This window comes from Lytechinus pictus, chromosome 7, assembly GCF_037042905.1.
Source record: "Lytechinus pictus isolate F3 Inbred chromosome 7, Lp3.0, whole genome shotgun sequence".
NCBI lineage: Eukaryota > Metazoa > Echinodermata > Echinoidea > Temnopleuroida > Toxopneustidae > Lytechinus > Lytechinus pictus.
This window is the reverse complement of record NC_087251.1, coordinates 18,706,500-18,727,602: the sequence shown is the minus strand read 5'-3', so window position 1 is coordinate 18,727,602 and position 21,103 is coordinate 18,706,500. Positions and strand designations below refer to the sequence as shown.

The following is a 21,103-nucleotide window of genomic DNA, read 5'->3' as shown; positions in this document are numbered from 1 at the left end:
CTTCAATTTTTAACCAATTATGAAATTTGGCACACACATTGGTGTTGAGGTAAAGATGTGCAAGACAACATTTTTTGAATTGGTCAGAAATTATGTTGCTATGGTAACCACATATAATGGCCAAAAATCCAGGAAAAAAATACTTGTGGATCAGACTACATCCCCAGTTATTAGCCAATGCTCATGAAAGTAGGCACAAATAAACATCTTGGGGTAAAGACATGCAAGATTCATTTTCATGTGTTGGAAACTGCATTACCATGGTAACACCATAGGGTGGTGGTATTAATCACATTCAGTGATATTTCTAGTTGTCTGTAGGTTCATTTTGAAATCCTGAAGTTTTAGATTGTTCGAAGAGCCCTATTACTGGAAAATAAAGTATTGGTGAGAGAGGGGGTCTAGATATGTTTTAAGAAATGTTGGCATAGAATCAGCAGTTGAATAAAAGATCATAACAACTACTAAAAGTTATTAAGATTGGTAGGTTGGATGATACTCAAATATAATAAAGCAATATTGACTGGCCTCAGGGCGATACCACATTGACCGCCCAAACTCAATTTATATTGCCCAAGTCGTAGACGAGGGTGATATCAATTTAGTGAGGGCGATATATGTCCTTTTGCCCCCAGGCCAGTCAATATTGCTATTATTAACCAAATCAGACATCTAGAGCAAAAATCATGAAAATTTAAATATTCTACAGTTTAAGAACGGGAATCTATGTTGAGCAGACTGGGCCTCTGAACTTTACCATTGTGACGCAATTGACATGACGCGTCCGTGGCCTAGGGACGCAGTATATGTCTCGACTTGACGTACAGCACTGCGCGGTTCAAAAACGCGTAGAATACCCGGATGTTGGCTCTGCCGTATTGCCCGCTACCTTTCCACGCCTTTTCTTAGACTTTCCTGAGCGGGCAATAAATTTGTCAGTGGTTAAACAAATTCAAACTTATAGACCGACTACTTGATCCCAGTCTTAAGCAGGCAATAATGTATTAAAGTTGCCCTACTCAGATGTCTGATACGGTTAATAATTCACATTATTGACCCTGTACCAAAGCTAAAGAAGGTTTAAAGATGATTTTAACAAAAATATTTTCATAATTAAAACACAGAGTGAACAGTGAGGTGTGCTATCATCTGATACCTCTCTCAAATAATGCCTTTCTCCATGTCACTGTATTGTAAAATCAAGTGAAACAACCCAAATGCGTGTAACTTCAAAGCTATTCTCACTGTTATCTATATGTAGGGGAGGGGATGAGGTGGCTTTAAGAATGGGAATCTATGTTGAGCCACTCCACAATAACTCTCAATCATATCTCAATCAAAAGATCAGTGGAGAGTGGGACGTTGATTGCTTGAAATCGAAGAAACATCATCACTGTCTATCATTTTAATACCATACAGATATCGACAGTATCAATATCTCCATGATTATATACATTTTACAGTCAGCCATGACCAACCACAAAATATTCGCCAAAATGCATCAATTTCAGTTTAGGATAATTTTTCTAAATGTTATTGTTCTTAGAATTCTATTGAAAAAGACTGTAGCTACTAGTTACTGAATTTTTCAAAATCACAAAAAGGAAAACAAAGCACACAAAATGTTACTTAGCAAAAATGAAGCTATGTGACTTTATTTCTATAATATTTTTTTTTGCAGCTGATGTGCAGTCAACTACAGCATGTACATAGTAAACGAGACAAAGTCAAACCTAGGACAGCTAGGTACACTACGAGATTTAAACAAACATTGCATAATCAATCAAGAATAGTTTATTTCTGAATTCATCAATTTAGTGAGAAGTATATCTATGAGGATTGTATGAAGTAGGTAACAGACTAGCATTTTATAGACTTAGCAGACTAAAGACAATTCTTCATTAACAATGATGATGCATTGAGTATGAAAGGGGGAGGGGTTCATGATTGCTGGTTTTTTTATAAAGATCTTTTCACCATACTGTGTCATCTTTCATTCTATCTTCTGTTTCATTATGAAATATACAAATAATAGTCATCAGCGAGGGCAATGGCAAAAATTATCCCACAGGAGGTACCTTTACAACAAACACACCCAGGGCAATAGACTTGATACTGAGTGTGTGTTAGATTGGATTACAATTCATTTAACCAGATTTTAAAAAGAAAATATTGTTATTATACAAACATCTGGAAAAAATTGTGCGAGTTATTTCTGTTTTTTTTCTTACTATGTGGATCCTTGTTATCTGATAAGTTGCCATGATCTCAATACCAAGGCTGGTCATAATACTTCACTTCTTAAGTAAAATGAGCTGTCCTTATGATGGCAGTTTGATGTAACATGTGCCTACAAATTGGAATTAAATGTAAAGGTGGGGATGAATACCGGTAGTTTGGCAGATCACACAAAATACCTTCACTTTCTATATGAAAAATAACATACAAAAAAAAATCATAACCAGTTCCCCCTTAACACACCTGGCTCAGTCATTGTTCATGTTTCTCATACAATATCTATTCATAGTAATCCAAACATCAATTACTAGTTACTCAAACTAATTCACAGTTTTCCTACTTGCATGTCAATAATTGCAGCAAATATCACAATTTTTAAGGCATCTGGTTTTAAAAGGGGATGTGGGAGCTACGAAACTCGGGAACACTCAGTTGTGATAAAAAAATTGGAATGATAAATTGTCAATTCAAGTTCAGCAAGAAAAAAAATAATTACAAACCTTTGAAATACTGCTTCCTACTTCTATCAATGTAAAAGTTCCAGCAAACTGCAAGTCTGATTTTATGAAATCTCTGTATATGGTAGGGTATGAATTATTATTTCATCAAGAATGGTAGAATTGTAATTATCAGCAACTAAAATACTTTTCTCAAGTGTCCTGTCCAAAATGCAGAAATTCTAGCAGTGCTGAATTTGATTGTCAAATTGGCCTCCATACAAGTATGATTACATCTCAATTGCCATCTTTGTTGTATTCCTAACAAATGCACTATCCTTACACTCAGGTAGGCTTTACAATTGGAATAACAAAAATTATGATCAACAAGTGAACATAAAATTAATTCTTAAAAGTAGATTTTACCATGATTAGTAATTGTGTGTGTTTTTTTTTTGGTGAAAATACAATATATATAAAACGTTTCTCTCAGAAATAACCTTCCAAAATTGTGTTCAGATTAGACATAAAAGGAAGACAAATTTCTGCACACCAGAATTATTAATTCCTCCAAACATACCTATAAAAACATACAAAGACACATAGTGTAACATGATCAATATACATATCACTCTAAATAAATGGGCTGAGATTATAGCTATGATACAAAGCTGCACCAAGTTGGCTACATTATTCTACAGTACAATTTACCTAGCTATATATATCGCCACATTTTTATTTTCACTAATATATTTGCCTCTTCTTTAAAAATTATAGATTTACAAGGTACCACTTGAGACCAAATTCCACTTTTCATTTCTATACACGTTCATAATTTTCTTAATTTTCTTTGATTGTCCATATAACAAAATTTATATTAAATCAGAAGAGATCTAAAAGAATGAAGAATCTTACAAACACTATTCTTCGTGAGGCTCTTACAAATTCCATTAATCTATTAGATTACAAAGCTTCTTAGGACCTCCCTGCAGTTTCAAAATCGAGAGTTACTAAAGAATAATCTGTCAGGAAGTGCAATAGTTAATGTGCCCAATTGACTATGTGGAAATGTAAAACAATCACTCATTTTTACAAAACACATTTGACTTGAATTGGAGTAATTTTTGGTGTCTAGAATATACTGATGAGTTATCCATGAATATCATCAGATGTATTAATCAAAATCAAGATATAATTTTCTAATGAGAGTTAAAACCATCCAGAGAATGTGTGGCTATAACTGGGAGGGACATATATCAAATGTACATATATCTAAACTATAAATACATTTAGAAGAGGAAATGGCTTTTCACCTTCTCTCCAGCATATATATATATTTCTCTACAAACTCATATTGATTAACATTAACATATACACATACACATCACAATTACCATGAAATCAGAAAAAAAAACATTGGCTCATATTCATATATAATTAGTATTGCTCAGATATATGCCAAAATATGTTCAAAATTAGAAGCAAATTGGGTAGATTTGTAAAATGCATGAATAAATGTACAAGGAGTAACATGGGCAAATTATTCCCAGTAAAAGTTGTTTCACATGCTGCATAAATAAATACAAGACATATACAAATTTCATATTAAAATGATATTTTTCAACCCAAAACAAAAGATCCTTTCTTTTACCATTCTACATTAGATGTTCTAATAATAAGCCAAGATTTTGTCAAAACAAACTGAAGTTACATTTAAAGAACACATTTGGCTTTCATTTCATCATATCCATGTCTCAAATTTTCTTCTAAATAATGCAATCAAACAAATGTAATACCAACATTGTATTAAAAAATAGGCACCATTTTCAAAATTAATGCTAGATTACCCATCCCCCTCCTATTCCAAAACCTTAAAGATAATAGAAGAGTGATATGATTACTGTAACTTTGTGGCAAATGCAACATGAAAACATTCTTTAATAAAAACACACAGTCTATACAAAGATATGTTATACCAAAAATGTAAAATGAAGCCAATGAAATCTATGATTCAATTCATTTCATTCCATGATATTAACAAAAAATTAATATATTTTGCATTGTGGATATGATACTTTATTTACATACAAATAGATGTATTGAAAATGAATAATTAAGACCCAAATGATACCAATATATATTTCATGGATTAGTTATCCATGTAGTAAGATGAATTAATATTTCATGAAGGAAACAAATTTAATCAACTATTATTTTTTTATCAAATGGTATCAAATCCATAAATAATATGACTATTTCATGGATACAACCAATTCATATATAAAATATGTTACAACACACACATACACACAAATATTGTCTGGAAAGGAGAATGAAATCAATAACTTTCATATATCACGAGCAGAATAAAATCTTAGAACCAAATGTTGAAAAATGGACAAGAAATGTAAACACATGAAAATTCCAAAACCTAAAATCACTTGACTCGCATACTGTGTTAATGAGAGATCATGAGGTTTTGGGGCTAAATCTTAACAGATTTTATTGAACATTTTTCATCAAACTCTTAATACTATCAAATACTTAATAGATTTTTCCCATGCAGATGATATATTTAGAAATTAGTTTCACAACTCGTTTCATTAAAAAATAACATGCTGATTATTAATCAACATTATGAAAACACATGCACTGATTGTAACTGTGAATATGTGATCATCTAAATAAGGTGTCCCCAAAAATTCTAAAAGACAATAATGACTTTAAATGAATTCATTATAAAACAGCCTTACACTCAATTAGACCTTAATGCAACTAATTATTCTCATATTTTTCACTTCACAAGAGATGAAAAAAAAAGGATTCACAGTTAACTCAAATTATGAGAATCAAGATATTTTTTAATGGCTTAAAGCAGAGTATCTCCAGTTAGACACATCTTCTTACTCAGAATATCTGATGATGAAATAAATGCCATTCAAAGAGAAAAGCTATAAAACTGAGAATAAAATGACAGGAGAACAGCCATGTGTGCATATAATCATGAAAATAAGGTAGCAAAATAAGTCAGCAAATCTTGTGTCTGAATAATAAATGAATCCATCTTCTACACTCAAGAATCATGTGTCGATGCAGAGTGCTTTCCTCTGTAAATCTCCATCAATTACTGTCTATTACACAGTGACATTCCCATTGTATTGGTACCAAACTGTAGTTCCCGGAGTCTTGTCTTGGATATTAGTTTATCCATCTTCATCTGGCGGTCACCAAGAGTCAAGCGAAAGACCAAGGGTGGACGATAAAATAGGAAGGGCCTGGACGTGGTCACTTGCTTTCTTTACCTTCGACTCAATTCTTGTTTGATGGCTAGATGTGATGAAAATTGGACAGAAGACAAATGATCAGGGATAGAAATAAAGAAATAATCATTGCTAAGTTAACAATAATTCATAAAACAGAAAAATCGTACAAGACTAATTCAACACTGAACATTGCAGTAAAGCTTACAAATCACAATAAAATCCCATCTATTATTCTGTCTGTTCACTCATATATGATAATTATTATCATAACACCTTTTTGTCAGACTATATGCACTTTATAGGGAGTTTACAGGGGAAAATGTAATGTATACATGGTACAGAAAAATAGAGCCAAATGACCAACAATTAATCTTTATTTTTATGTAGATTACAAAAAGGCAGCTCATCTTTGTAAACAAAAATGCCAAAAGATCAACTATAATCTTTATAACTAATTGATGGAACATGAAAGGATGATAAAGAGGGATTTAAACACAAGAGATAAATGGTGTTTGAAATTTGATGTCTACTCGATTATGAATCAGTACAAACCTTCAGACCAATTCCTGAATGTCATTTTTTCAAAGATGAAACAGCTATTTTGTGTTATTCCACTAAAGAGAAAATTGTCTTCTGACTTCTTAAATTTTGAACCGATTGCTCATATTTATCTTGTTATTTTTCTGAAATACTGCAGTTGTCACTTCTTGCAGCTCAGAATTAAAAACACAGTAAATCTTTTCAATCTTGTGACAATGTTTTGAAAGATTTTATAGTGTCTCAGTCCTCCAAATTTTAGGAAATAAAATGATGTTTCTTACCATCAATGATTTCTTGTTTGGTCTTTTGTAGTTCTTTCCTCATTTCTGTCAGGATCTCTTGTTTAAGTTTCTCATAATCAAGTGAGTTTTGACTATCACCTCCTGCATTACCATTGATAGCAGGCTGTGATGGTCTTCGTCTATAGAGGGCGACAACATCATTGGGAGAAGAAAAGATATAAAGTCAGAAATAATTTCAGGGCAAACACATTTTTCATTGAAATAATAAATGACCGGGTTGGTGTTCTGAAAATGATTGTATCATTGAATTTATATCCACTCTGCAATTTTGAAAACATACTTTGTATGGCAGAAAAATGCACTAATGGAAGAATTTGCAAAGAATACAACAACAAAAAAATAGTGGCAAAATAGATTCCCATTTCTAAGATAATGAAATTAATATATTTTTTCAGAACACCAGCCATGCAATAAATTTCAGGCCCTTTTTTTTTCACTAAAAAATAAATCAGCAAATTTGCCAACAGGAATTATTAATGCTTAAAATTTGGAAATCATAGGTACGGGTTTCTGCTCCATAAATAAGGATTCCATTTTTAAAGGGCTTGCAAAAGCACAATAAGGGTGGGAAGGGGTGGCGCACAGGGGCAGAGGATGCTGTGGAGACAGGTAGGATTGGGTAAGGCAGGGTGGGATAAGAGCAAATTTCACCAGCAATTATAGCCTTACATCAACAGCTGTTGGGTGTTAAAATACATCTGTAAGCCTATATACATAAGTTAGATTACAAAATTTGAACAAAAATAGGTAAATTCTAGGGTTTCCTATTTTCAACTTGTCTTATGCCATATATCTTAGGGCCTTTCACACATGAATCTTGAATCATCATTGTAATGATGATTGCTATTGTAATCGTGACTGTGACTAGCGATCACGATTCTAATCATGTTCTAGTTTCATACAAGCTAAATATTTATAATTAGCCTCATTTTTCACTGGAATCATCATTCAAATTAAGATTTTTTTTTTGTGAAAGGGCAGATAGTAAACTATCAAAGGGTCTATGATTGCATGTTAAATGGTGATACTCGATTGTCAGAGCTATTCTTCAAAGTGTGTTTGTATAGAAAGGTTTGAAAGACATTACTAATGTTACATAAATCATTTCCAATGAAATGGTCTAAAATAATTCAAGACAAACTTTTTGTAAAATATGCAAATTTGCTGTGCAAAAGTGATGTGAAAAAACAAAATGTTAACAATCTAAAGTTATGTTCTTGTAATACCAATAAAAATGACAAATTTCAAATGAATTACAGTTAAGGACTGTCTTTGTCTAGTTGTGCCGTTCATTTTGTGATCATGGTTAATATGAATTCACCTGCAAATTAAAAATAGCAACTAATTTCTGACAAACCAACAATGAAAAAAGTAAAATAATAAAAGAACCAAGATCAAAACCTATGCAAATCTAAAACCAATGTTGTTTGAACAAAAATCTATTATTCTTATACATAGTGAAGGTAAAGATAATTGGAGCATTTTAATTCATTTTTTTTTTTTGGGGGGGGGAGGGTGGTGATTAAATTTACTTAAATGTTTACATGTAAAAATCTTTTCTTTTTATGCCTGTTAATTCACCCTATATATGTCATTGTCAGGAAAGATATTTTTAGCACTAAATATTCATGAAAACTGAGAATATAAACCCACCACAGATAATTCTCCTTAACAGAAGTATCAGTAATGGCTGCTAACAAAATTCAAACAGGATTCTCAATATGAGCTAATTTTTTTCTTAAATTCAAAATACTGATATTTGGTAATTCTTGTTTTCAAAAAGTATGATTGAACAGGAATGGGTACTAATGTATACATAATTATGTTATGACGTGTGTGCATGAATACATGTTGATATCAGAGTGAAGTGTGTAATTGTATATAATAAAAAGGTATGTGCGTGACATACAGTGTATAGACGTGTCATGTACCTCAACATCATAATATATTACATAGAATGTGTTGAATTTAAAGAAGAGATTTCAGAAGTTTGATCAAAATATATATCCGATAACCCTAATTCTATGCAGAAGAAAAAATATATCAATGATCACAGCTCCATAGGAAGATTATTCAATAGGAGAAATCTGAAAGTCAATTAAAAAGGGGGTTTAAAATAATAAAATAGCAATCAATCTTCCACAAAATAATGCTTACAAATCTGAAAACATTATATTGAATTTACTTTTAGAAAGAATTTATAATGAAGAATTTATTATTATAAAGAAAACAAAGATAATCGTTTCAAAATAATAATTTGACAAACTAAAAGTTTGCCTGCCACTGAAAAATAAAGAAAGTTAATACAAATTAATGCGAACAAAATTTATGGGAATTGAGACTATAAAGTATGACTAAATCAACATAAAATATATTGTAATAAATTCTCTAGCAGTCCAGCATGAAAAAAGAAAAGAAAAACATTGAAGTAATCAATTAAGTTATCACACTGAGCCCTGCATAATAAAGTGATATTAATCATGATGTGAACAACTCTGAGCAATGCCACATGTAAAATCTAGTGTGCTGGTGGAAGAAAGCTTTCATACAAGGATCGGTTTCATATTGTTAAATCTCTTGCAATCAAACAGCTTATTTCCATCTGATATTTGATTGCATTTACCCCATCTGATTTGAAGATAACAGAATTCTGCTGGGGTGTAAAAAGGATCTTGTTTAAGGCATTTTAATACATGAAAAAATGGTTGTCAGACCTGGATAATACCAGAGAACATCAGAATCTCTTCAAAATGTTACTGAATAAAGTATTGATTTCAGCTTTCATCAAACAATATTTTTGTGTGAAGTATTCAAAATGAAACCAGACCAGTTGGAAGCTTTCTATTGACATATATTCACATAGCAAATATTAAATATGACAAATCATTAAAAGTTATTGGAATTATGACACACATGTAATTACTCTGTAGAAACGTGACTTGAATTCCTCACTGAAATTTAGTTTTCAAATATACCCAGGCATGCTCAATCATCATACTCGATTTCACTGTCATGATTGCTATGTGAATACTGGCCTGCACAACCACCACATAAATATTAAAGTTTAGGTGCAAAATAATAGAAACCAACATAAGCACCAGCTAGTGGGTATAGCATGCAGTGGACTTGTCTTACCCTCCAAGCCTGGGGGACTGACTACCAGGCGAGGTACTGGTTGGTTGAGGTCGCGGGCCATGCAGCCGACCACTGGTATAAATATGTAACATGAAAGCACAGGCATACTAAAGCACACAGAATAACACAGTTTTCACATATATGTAGTCATACAAATAGAGATATATAACAATGAAGACAATGCTGCAAATTCATGTTTTGACACAACCTTTTGATACCAGTTCAAAAGATCAGGTGACATAAACACAAAACATTCAAAACAATTTCTTATCTTTTGCTAGAATTTCATTAAGAGATTTAATGAAAATATCAGCCAAACAAAAAGACTCAGGAAAAACGATTTGCATGATAGTCCACATTTGCAGCGGTTATGACCAATATTGTGTGTATATTAGGCACATTCAATGAAGTAAAATGGGATAGGCTATGTTACTGTCATCATTACAGTTTACAAATACAGGCACATTATAGTTGGCTACATTAAACATGCTAAAAAAGACAACATAGATATTCAGTAGAACTTATAGATCAGCAAGAACTCATTCATAATCTACTGCTGTCGATCAATCATTGATACATGTGTCTGTTAAAATCATCTGTAAAATAGCAATGACAATTCATTCATTCATGCTCTAATTACATCAATTACAGGAAATAACAAAATATAAGTGCAAAGTACAAACCATGATTAGCAGTGTGAACAGCTGTGAGCATGAACAGACCAGTTCATATTAGAATCAAACTTGTCCAATACAAGCAAAATTATCAACATAAATGATAGCGAAAACAACCTGTCAATTTCAAAGCATTTTTAAACAAAACGTCATTATGAAAAGAGTTCCAATCAATTGATTCATGTGTGAACTGGTCCATCCAACACAAAGTTTGCAAGGGAGGATATGCAGGTATAATGAAGTGCGATGCGTGGGTTAAAAAAAAAATCAGTGAAAAGTTACACATAGGACTGCATGCAATGAAGATTTCGCCTCACTGACAAACTAGAATTTTCAATAAGAATATAGGCCTAATGCATTGCAGTCCTGGGCCCCGTCTTACAAAGAGTTATGAATGATCCAATCAATAGTAACTCTATGGAAATCTATCAGTGTCATAATTTTTTCTACAGGAAATTTGCACAATGTCATTGGTAAACAAAGAGAACACAGTGAATTTTCAAGAAAACAATGAATGCATGAATATAAATCATAGTTAGAAAATATTTTGAACAAACATGCATAATATATGTTGACGTTGCTGGCCGTCCATGGTTGCGATTGATCAGATCAATCGCAACTCTTAGTAAGACGGGGCCCTGGTGAGTGTTTCATTAAGTGATTTGTCAGTGATTTTCACCAACTTTGTCAGTGAAAATAAATGACAGAGTGCTACGTGAAAGACTCCTCTGAAATCATTAAATCTATATTGACAGAATACATTGAACTCTTCAGGATAACCATTAATCTTCCAAAATCAAGGTTGATTTCATAATCTGGACTAAAGATCTATGTGTTTGATACATTTTTTCATTAGGTTTGTAATAATTTTTGTCACAGCTATCCCCTAAATGCCTTAATCTTGTGCCTGAGCTGCTTCTGTCTGCCCTTATCAAATATCAGAGAGAGATACTGTTGATACTAGGATTTTCAGCACTCTTAACAGAACTTGTTTAACTGCACAAGGAAATTTTCAATGACAATTACCCAGTGAACTTAAGGACACCTCCACCTTAGACAGACCCTATATTAAGTTACATCTAATTTCATGCCAATATATACACCAATCCTTCAACCTCCCTTAATGTGTATACATAACCCCACCACCAGCCTCTATATGCATGAGACCCAAACACCTCGGTCAAAGAGCCTCTTACCCTCCTGAAAATCCTGGAGATGTGGGATTGTTGGTCTGGTGCTGATCAACACCAGAGGGAGGTCTCATGATCCGAACACCATCAACGCTATTTCGGTTGGACACCGGAGGAGGAGGAGGACTATATTGGGTATACCAAGAGGATGGGAATGGGGTGTTCGGTTGTAGGGGGGGGGGAGGAGGATTAGGGTGGAGATGATGAGGATGATAATAAATTAGATGGATGAATAGGATGATGATGATGATGACGACGATCATGACGTTGATGAAGACCAGTGGAGGTTACCAAGTACAAGTTAGGTTAAAATGTGAAGGATAATGGATGGTGAGTTTGAATAAAGTTTACCATGGGATTCGATGAGTTTCAAAGGAGAAATGGATGAAGTAAATAATGATAAAAGGTGTTAATAAGAGTACATGTGGTATTACAGTGACATTTAAGTGGTATATAGTTGAAAGTACATGTAATAAGGATCATAATGCCAGGAAAGATGAGCATGATGATAATTGATAGTGAATGTTGTGATAATAGTGACAATGGTGATGATGGCAATAAGAGTGTTGACAGAGGGGATGGTAGTGGAGATGATGATGATGATGGTGGTGGTGATGATGGTGGTGGTGGTGGTGGTGGTGGTGATGATGGTGGTGGTGGTGGTGATGATGGTGATGATGATAATGAGGGTTATCATGACAGGTCATTATGAAAGTAACAATGATAGTCATGACAATGTTAATAAGAAGGATCGTGACAATAAGGATCATCATTAATATACAATGAAATGGATTAATAAGATTGAGAAAGATAAAAGTGATGACTAACATTTAGGTAATGATCATGAGAAAACCTATCTTACATCAAAATGGTTTTACTTGAAGCACAAAATGAAAGAAACAGATCTAAGGGCTTGATTAAGATCTATTCACATATGAGAAATTATAATTGCTCAAACTGACATGGGTGCTATTCAAAAAGAGCTTTCATTTGCCTCGTATCTCAAATTTAGTAACTTCTTCCTTCTTATTTGAAGATAGTCTATTTATAACAGGATTGATACAATTATGACCACTTATCTTAAATTTTTGGTGGTTGAGTAACTGGAAGTAATAAATAATATAATTTTAATCCAAAAATAAATTTAAAAAATCAATGGAAAAAAATTCACCAATGTTCAAATGTGTGTTAAGTAGTTCTAAATTCTATCAGGTCATTGATTTGTTTCTCTTATGTTTTGGCTTTCATCAAACCAAACTTAAGGTTAAAAAGAATTTTCCCCTTTACATCACAAAATGTGAGAAAAAGTGGAAAATTCAGGTTAGAAAAAAAAACAACTGAAGAGATGACAACCAATATTAAACTGAAGAGAAGTTTGAATATCTTTCAAATAGGTAGTAATGAACAAAACAAAAAGAAACTCATCAAAAGAAATCTTAATTCAGAAATCATGCTTCACAACACATCATGCAATGATGATGCTTGTATGGTATAACTGAATGAACAAAACAACAAAAATCCAAATGAAATCATAAAAGAGATTATACAGGTGACAAAATCATATCAGTAAATGAAAACAAGATACAAAGGTCTTTGCACTATAAACAATATAATAAATGTGCCCAGGGATTACAAAAAGTGATTCATTCATCAAATCTTAGATATCTTCAGTTCTACGAATGTGTACTAGTTTAGCATGCGATATAATTCCATTGTGATTCAGGGAAAGAGAAAAAGATCCTTACCGGTTTAGTTGAGGAGAGGCACTAGAAGTGGTACTGTCTACACCATTGGTTTTTCTTTCCCATGGTTTGGAAGTAGCTTCACAGAAAACAATAACAAACAGTAAATCTTTTAAATTTTGTTCATAAAACATTGCAAAAATAAATGACTAATACACTCAATATTAGAATATGACATTTGTATTTCTGGTCCCAGATTTTTATGCTGGTTTCCAATGGATCTCAGGAACTGGGGAAAGCAAAGTTACATCTTGTTTAAACATCATCATGAAAGTTTAAGGCATCACTTTGACTCCTTGTGTCAGTCAGGAAATGATGTGCAACGTTACCAAGAGATTAATGAACTGTAGGTCTAACTACAGGTCATTTATTTCACTATATCTAGATGGGCATATTGAGATGATCTATGCATTTTAGCCATAACAGGCAGATCATCTGTGAAAATAAGAATAATAAGACATGCCCTTGTGAATTCATTTCAAAACAGGTATGCCTACCTTTCGGAGCTCCAGGGGGTGACGTTCTACCCGATGGCTTACTACTGGAATCTGATGCTGATGGTGGATTCTCCTGCAAAATTATTTTAAAGAGGATTAATTCCCAAGTTGCAAAGAAGAACTATATATACAGTTACTCAACAAAAGTGGTTTTGGGGCAAACAGAATTACTTCAAGATACTGAGTGGAACTCCTGCTCAAAGAATAAGCCAAGAGTGGCTTGAACTTTTCTTGATGCAGACCTGTTTCTTTCAAACCAGATATTTTACAACTGTTCAAGAGTAAGTCCAAAAGATAAAGTTTTCTTTTGTGCTGTAGGTTTATCAATTTGTCAGGGAGGTGGTTCCAATCCCTTTGGTTTATCAAAATCATAAGAAACAAAGAAGGGTTTTAAGGTCTTTCCTACAAGGAAGCATGTACGACAACCAAAATGCAGTAGCATTATTGACTTGACCACATATCTTCTGCATTAAGCCATTTCCCAAAGACTTAGATGGCTTTTTTAAATATCCAATCTCGCAATGTCCAGTGCATCCATAAGTGATATAATATCCATTACGTATCACTACATGTTTCTTCATCTTCATCAAATGAAGTTCAAAGAGGAAACAGTAGTGAGAATTTATGAACTTACCGAAGCCTGACGGCGTTTGTTTAGTTTCTGTTGCAGAGAGCTCATGAAGTCACCTCCACCCCCTGATGGTGGTGGTCTGCTACCACCACCTCCACCACCTCCTCCTCCTCCTCCTGCACTGGCTGATGAATTATCATTGATTTCACTCTGTCAAGAAAATTCAAAGATGTGTAAAAGATAATGATCATTTATCTATGCCTCTTATTGGAAATGATTCCATTCCGTCATGCTCACTCACGTTCGGATACACAATGTCAATAGCTCTTGTAATTTAGAGAGATTCTCATACATGCAGCACAAGGGAATTCTCAATAAGATTATTCTTCAAAAGCGAACTATATTTTCTTGTACAAATTTAGGTAAAGTACATGTCCATCAGATATCGTATAGGAACTGTAGACATATTCTCGTTAGCTTTGAGATAGACAACTGACTTTAAATCATGAGCAAATGGTAAATGCTGTACGATCTGAGGCATGAGGCAAAGTTCCAAAAAATAAAATACGACTGGATTTCCAATCAGTCTAGAATTGCTCATGATTTGAGTCTTGCATTTTATTTGTTTGGTTGTGAGATTCTTTCTGCAATAGGTTGTAAGTCAAGGATGTAAGTTTGATAGTGTACTGCATTCACAAAAAACATACCCTGTTAACTTTTTTTAATTTGGCTGCTGCTAATGCTGCTGCCAATCCACCTCCTGCTGGAGCACCACCACCTCCTCCTCCTCCTCCTGAAGGTGCAGGAGGGGGACCTCCAATAGCTGGTGGTGGTGGTGGAGGGGGTGGGCCTGCACCTCCTGCTGCTGGTGGAGCTGGTGGGGCAGGCGGACCTGCTGGTGGGGCCGGTGGAGCTGCTGGAGGCTGAGGTGGGGTCGGAGGTGCGGCTGGAGCTGGAGGTGCTGCCGGAGCTGCTGGAGGCTGGGGTGGAGCTGGTGGAGCTGCCGGGGGTGCATGAGGAGCTTTGGGTACAGCAGGGGGGCCAGGTGGCTCTGGTGGACTTTGTCTGGTAGCTGTACACAAAGAAAGGTATTTCAACACTTTGTATGTCATTCATGTCAAATAAACGATGAACATAATGGCTAGAAAGCGTTTTTCTTGAAGAAATCTGTGTTAAGTGATTTTATATTATTTAACAAATTTGTTCCAATTATAAGTATTCAAAGGCTTATATATATTTCTTTAAAAAATAATTTCAGAAAATTATTACAAAATTGAGCAAGATGAGGAGTTGATTCTGAACATGAAGATAATGGATTCAATTTGATTCAGGGGTTGTATAAACTGATACTTGACTAATTGTCTGTATTTGGAGACAAAAATTGATGAATGCAAGTTTATTTCAAAATCATTTACAATAGAGATTTAACAAAGTCATTTATAGCAAATAAGACATATAACACTTTAAATTTCTCATTCAAAATATGTAGACGCTTTGCTTCATTTATTAATTTTTTTCACATTATTAACTTCAAGATATGAAGTTTTGAAAAAAATATACATTTCAGTGTTATTTCGTGTCACTTTTCCTTTCATCAAATTCTTTTGATGGAATTAAAAATTGTCATTATGGCAGAATCATCATCAAAAAGCAGTATTCATTGTTATTAGCTCTTGGCATTGCATTTGCCACCCCTGACATTGAAATATACATGTAAATTGCTGATTAACAACAAAGCCATATTTGTCAATTATATCGGAAGGCAGAGCATTATCCGCCACCATGGATTGGTTTGACCGATAATAACCAACAATTATAGCAGGGCTGTTCCTTTAACAGTTGCAGCAGTCAGCTGTCTTTGTAAAGGAACTAGGATTTAAAACTAGGTAGGGGGCCATACCCTAATGGCCATGGTCATCTTCTCTTTTGGTATGTTCTCGCAAGAACCACCATGGACTTCTGTAAAGAGGGAATCTGGAAAATGCCTCAACAATGTTCACAACAGTTAAATATTTTTTTATATGTAATATATCAGATGGATCTACGCTTGAAAAACAGTACTTGCCAATCAGTATGAATGACTGTACAATGAGTAGGAGACAACATTTTGATTGAAAGAAAACAAAACCAAAAGTTTCTGAAAACCAGATCAATTATGCATAGAAATATTGCATTTTTTGTTGTTGTTGATCAGGTCTTTTTTCTCCAAAGAAAGGGACCTATATTTTTTACCATATGATTAGGCCTACATGTCAATATATTGATCACCAACAATTATAAACAGAGATTAGCATGTATGTAGGCCCATAGGCATAGGTGGTTGAATACTTGGCTGCATTTACTGATCATTTCCAAATGCAGAGACCCAACAGGGTTTCCAACATACTTTAAAAGATGAGTAAGAAAACAAGGCTGCCAAGACAAAATGAATTCAACTTGGCAATGACCACCCATGATTAAAATTCTGGCCATGTTTCGAAAGTTTTAACAGAGTAATCCAAATTATCAGGATAAAGCTCAACAAGATTTCCATAACTAAAATTCTCCTCCCTTTCTTGTATTCTTTACATCCAATTCTTTAAAGACATCATTTATATCATACGCACTGACTCACAAAGATATCTTATAATTCAGCATGTCTTTAAACTTAGATTCTAACCAAAGGAAAATATTTCTTTGATACAAATTCACAAAAGGTAAATCCTTTTAAAAATATTTATATCATAATGCATTTATATATTATCCAATAACAAATGTACCTTAAATGACAGATAAGTAAAACCTCTTTCCAAACTGAATCCAAAGTAAAAGATCAATCAATTAAATGAACCAAAATAATGACTATAAATGAAATCCTATATCCTATGTGTCAAGTTTGCTAGATGGTTTCATCAAATATTCTTCTCATTAAAACTTGACAACTGGAATATGAAATGGACCATTTCAACTGAATTATCTGGCCATACAGCCCGTTTTTCACATTCAATAAAATTACCAATTATACACTCTATTTAAGTCACTGGATGCATTAATCTCCTGTATTGATATACTTAATTCAGAATTCCATGATGGTCAATTAGTGTTAATGAATCGGTTGAATTTGAATGGAAAATTTGTCATATTTGCACTTTCTTTTGAACATGCTAGTTCAAAAATCTTTTTGACCTTTTTTGGAATATTGTAATCTAGCCACATAAAGACTTAAGTATTTTCAAAGTATTATAATTATATGATGATATTACATCTTTCAATGAAGGTCCAAAGATAACATCCCATAAATGAGAGTTTAGAGGGGGCACAAATGCAGGTGGTGAGATGATATGATCACAACACCTGATTTAAGACAGGAAGACACACTGGAAAAAAAAGAGTACATCAAGCAATAGATGGACACATGCTGAGTTGAATACCGTTTTTTTCGGAATATAAACCGCGGCCGTGTATTAACCGCACCCCCAAAATCAGGAGACTAAAAAATTGGCCGACCGTATTTGATAGCAATTTCACTGAAAATCATTAAAAGATCAAAAGATATATTACTAATTTTTGTATTTAAAAAAATGGTTACTTCATTCTTTAACTTTATTTTTAAAAGAATATATATTATTCCTTTGTAGAATGAAGAAAAAAAGACAATGAAATGGCAGTATTGTATATCAAACTTATAGTCTAAAAAGAGGAAAAGAAAAAAAAAATGTTCAGAGAAACTGAGGAAAATAAATTAAGAATAAAGGACATTTATTGCCTGTTTTATAACCAATTACAAATTACAATTACATGCCTATTGTAGAGCATTTTCCATGCATTTTTAGGTGTAAAAAATAAGTTTTCATTACAAAATTACCAGGGTTTTTTTTTAAGGAAAAGGAGACCATAAAATGGCATTTTTTAATATCAAAATTATGGTATAAAAAGGGGAAGTTTTTTTTTTAATATTGAGAGAAAAAGGAGAAAAATAAAGAATAAAGGACATCATTTAATGCCTTTTTTAATAACCGAATATGATTACATGCCTATTGAAGAGCATTTTCCATGGATTTTCAGCTGAAAATATTTTTTTTTTAGGAAAACTATTATTAATAGTAATCAAATAAATAATATAAAACAACCTTTACAAAGAAGATTTTTCAAAGAAAACTTCGCAAAATATACTCTCTTTTTTTAGTAACCAACAAATAATTATACATTAAATATTCTACATAATTCTTGGTTGGTTGAAAACTTTAATTACTGAAGAAACATAGTCAGCTTACTGATGAAACTTTGTTGTTTCTTTGGATAAACCTCACCCAATTTTTTCAAGATTATAAAGCGGGGAAAACGGTGCGGTTTATATACCGGAAAAAACCGGTACTCGAGTTGATTAAGTTCAATTTAAGAATTTTTGAAGGTATTTTGAAAGCTGCATATTTTGGTAATATCCATTTGTACAATAGGGCAGGAAAGCATTGATAAGATCGGTGCACAGTTGCACAAAATATTGAGTGACAATATATTTAGGGCAGCAAAGATAAAATCTTTAATCTAGTAAAACAGATAGGTAGACATATCTACTTATTGAAGCAAATCTTTATTTTCTGATAAACTACATATCAATTGTCAAAATGAAGGTTATCTTAGGCATGAAATGTTTTTTTTTTTTTTTTCGCTTAAAATGAATGACCCATGTCAAAAGTAGAAATGTATCCTTTGCCAGAATGACAGGTAGTGTATAATTAGCAATATCTGAAAAATTTATACAAAACATGATAAATAAAAATAAAAAAAATAATAATTGATGTTTGTCAGACAGATCTTTTACCTGTCAAGTTCTAAATGGTACAGTGGTATGCATAAATTCCAACATGGATATCTTGATGTACAAATATCAGCTTAAAAAGTATGTATAGCTCAGGGGATTCCTCTTTGACCTAAAAGTTTACCACTATGACTTCAACAGCTGGAATGGTGATTTTGAATTCTGAAAAATAATCAATATTTTCATTTTTATCTTCATTATTTTAATTTAAGTCATAACAAAGTATGTGGGTCTAATTGAGATTGGCTGAAGTGTGCAAAATCCATGACCAGCAAGCAAGTAAAATGTGTATTTTTAAGCTAATGGTGTACCTCTTTTTGATCACGATGATGATTAAAATACGGCGAAAGATAAGATAATTTCAGAATTACATAATCTACATACCTTGCATCGAATGATTGTCCAGGTTTCCACTTTTCCTATTCATATCATGCTGATGCTGTTGGTTATACATCCTACATAAAAAGGTAACATATCCTCCATTATTCATCATGATTGCAGTTAACTATTCAGCTTTAGCACAACTATCCAACCAACAGTACAGTTATGACAGTATGGAGGCAATAAAACTTCTCAAAATTTGTCTATGGGGGCCCTGTGTTGAATTCTGCAAATATGTTTGCCAATGTTCCATAATCACACATAAATACCACGTCTGGTTTTAATTATCTCGACTAAGAACAACTGTTTCATCATCACCCTCTACAGAGTTTTGTCTGTCAACAAAGTAAAATTGAAGTTATTAAATTATGATACCATGATATATGCTGCTGCGATGATAGCTTCGATGGAAAATCTACAAATTAGGCCTACCTCAAAGGAAAGAATTGACTTTTTTTGACTTTTTCTAAAGTACTTTTCAATGAGTGAATGGTACACTTCATTTCTTCCTTACATATAAATCAGCAATGAATACATGAACCCTTTTTTGGACAAAGTGGAAATTAAAAAATAACCAAAAAAGGTGACAAATGATCAATATTCACCTTAATATGACCAACCTATCACAGTATTGCGAGGAAGGAAACCATCCATAAAAAACTTAATAATATGGTCGTACCCTTTATTGTGAGGTAGAGGGTACCTTAATAACTGATCGTTTGCCTTATAAGTCTCAGGCCATTTCCACCTGATGAAAAGGATAGCGATCTATTTTTCAGCTCAATCATTTATTCTGGTTTCAGACAATGTGACTAATTATCTTTGAAACACTTAACACTAATTCATCTAATCCTCATCCTCATATGACTGAATAATAACTTCTCCAAACCGTGCCCCTAATGCTACGTCATCTGAAAAATTAAGACAGCAGCAATTGTTACAAAAACAACTGTTGGGTCACCAATATTTGTGAAGTAAGCAAATGAGAGAGGAACTTATGGGGTCAGTAACATGAAGCTAAATGATTGATCGTGCAATTGATTTATACACATGGTGGTACATAAGGATCAATGTAATCAAAATCATAGCCATCAATCAAACACTAAGCTATACATGTATGTTACAATTATTCACTGAATTTGTGTTTTAAATTAATCTTTTCTTCCACATTACTTTAACTCTTTGTTAGTAATTAGAATATTTGGCAAATGCCTAATATTTAATGTGTGCTGAACCACTCCTCTCGTACACTGTTCAAACCAAATTAAAATAATAATAATAATAATCCGTTTTTTATATAGCGCTTAATACATCGGAACGACGTGTCTAAGCGCT

At 33.1% G+C, this 21,103-nt stretch overlaps 1 protein-coding gene across 4 annotated transcripts in view; it reads right to left on the bottom strand.

Moving 5' to 3' along the window:
• Positions 1–1,625: 1,625 nt before the first annotated feature.
• The window catches only part of LOC129265428 (collagen alpha-1(XV) chain-like), a 31,134-nt gene continuing 11,656 nt past the window's right edge, over positions 1,626–21,103 (bottom strand). Inside the window, exons 3-11 of one of the 4 annotated variants that reach the window (XM_064102138.1) lie at positions 19,772–19,842; positions 15,297–15,661; positions 14,653–14,799; positions 14,019–14,091; positions 13,525–13,600; positions 11,786–11,905; positions 9,916–9,987; positions 6,760–6,899; positions 1,626–6,002 (exon numbers count right to left, since the gene is read on the bottom strand). In XM_064102138.1, the coding sequence (XP_063958208.1) occupies positions 5,974–6,002; positions 6,760–6,899; positions 9,916–9,987; positions 11,786–11,905; positions 13,525–13,600; positions 14,019–14,091; positions 14,653–14,799; positions 15,297–15,661; positions 19,772–19,842 (1,093 nt within the window). In that variant the 3' untranslated portion in view covers positions 1,626–5,973. The remainder of the gene's footprint in view (positions 6,003–6,759; positions 6,900–9,915; positions 9,988–11,785; positions 11,906–13,524; positions 13,601–14,018; positions 14,092–14,652; positions 14,800–15,296; positions 15,662–19,771; positions 19,843–21,103) is intronic. The other 3 variants (XM_064102139.1, XM_064102141.1, XM_064102142.1) reach the window with 3 other exon arrangements.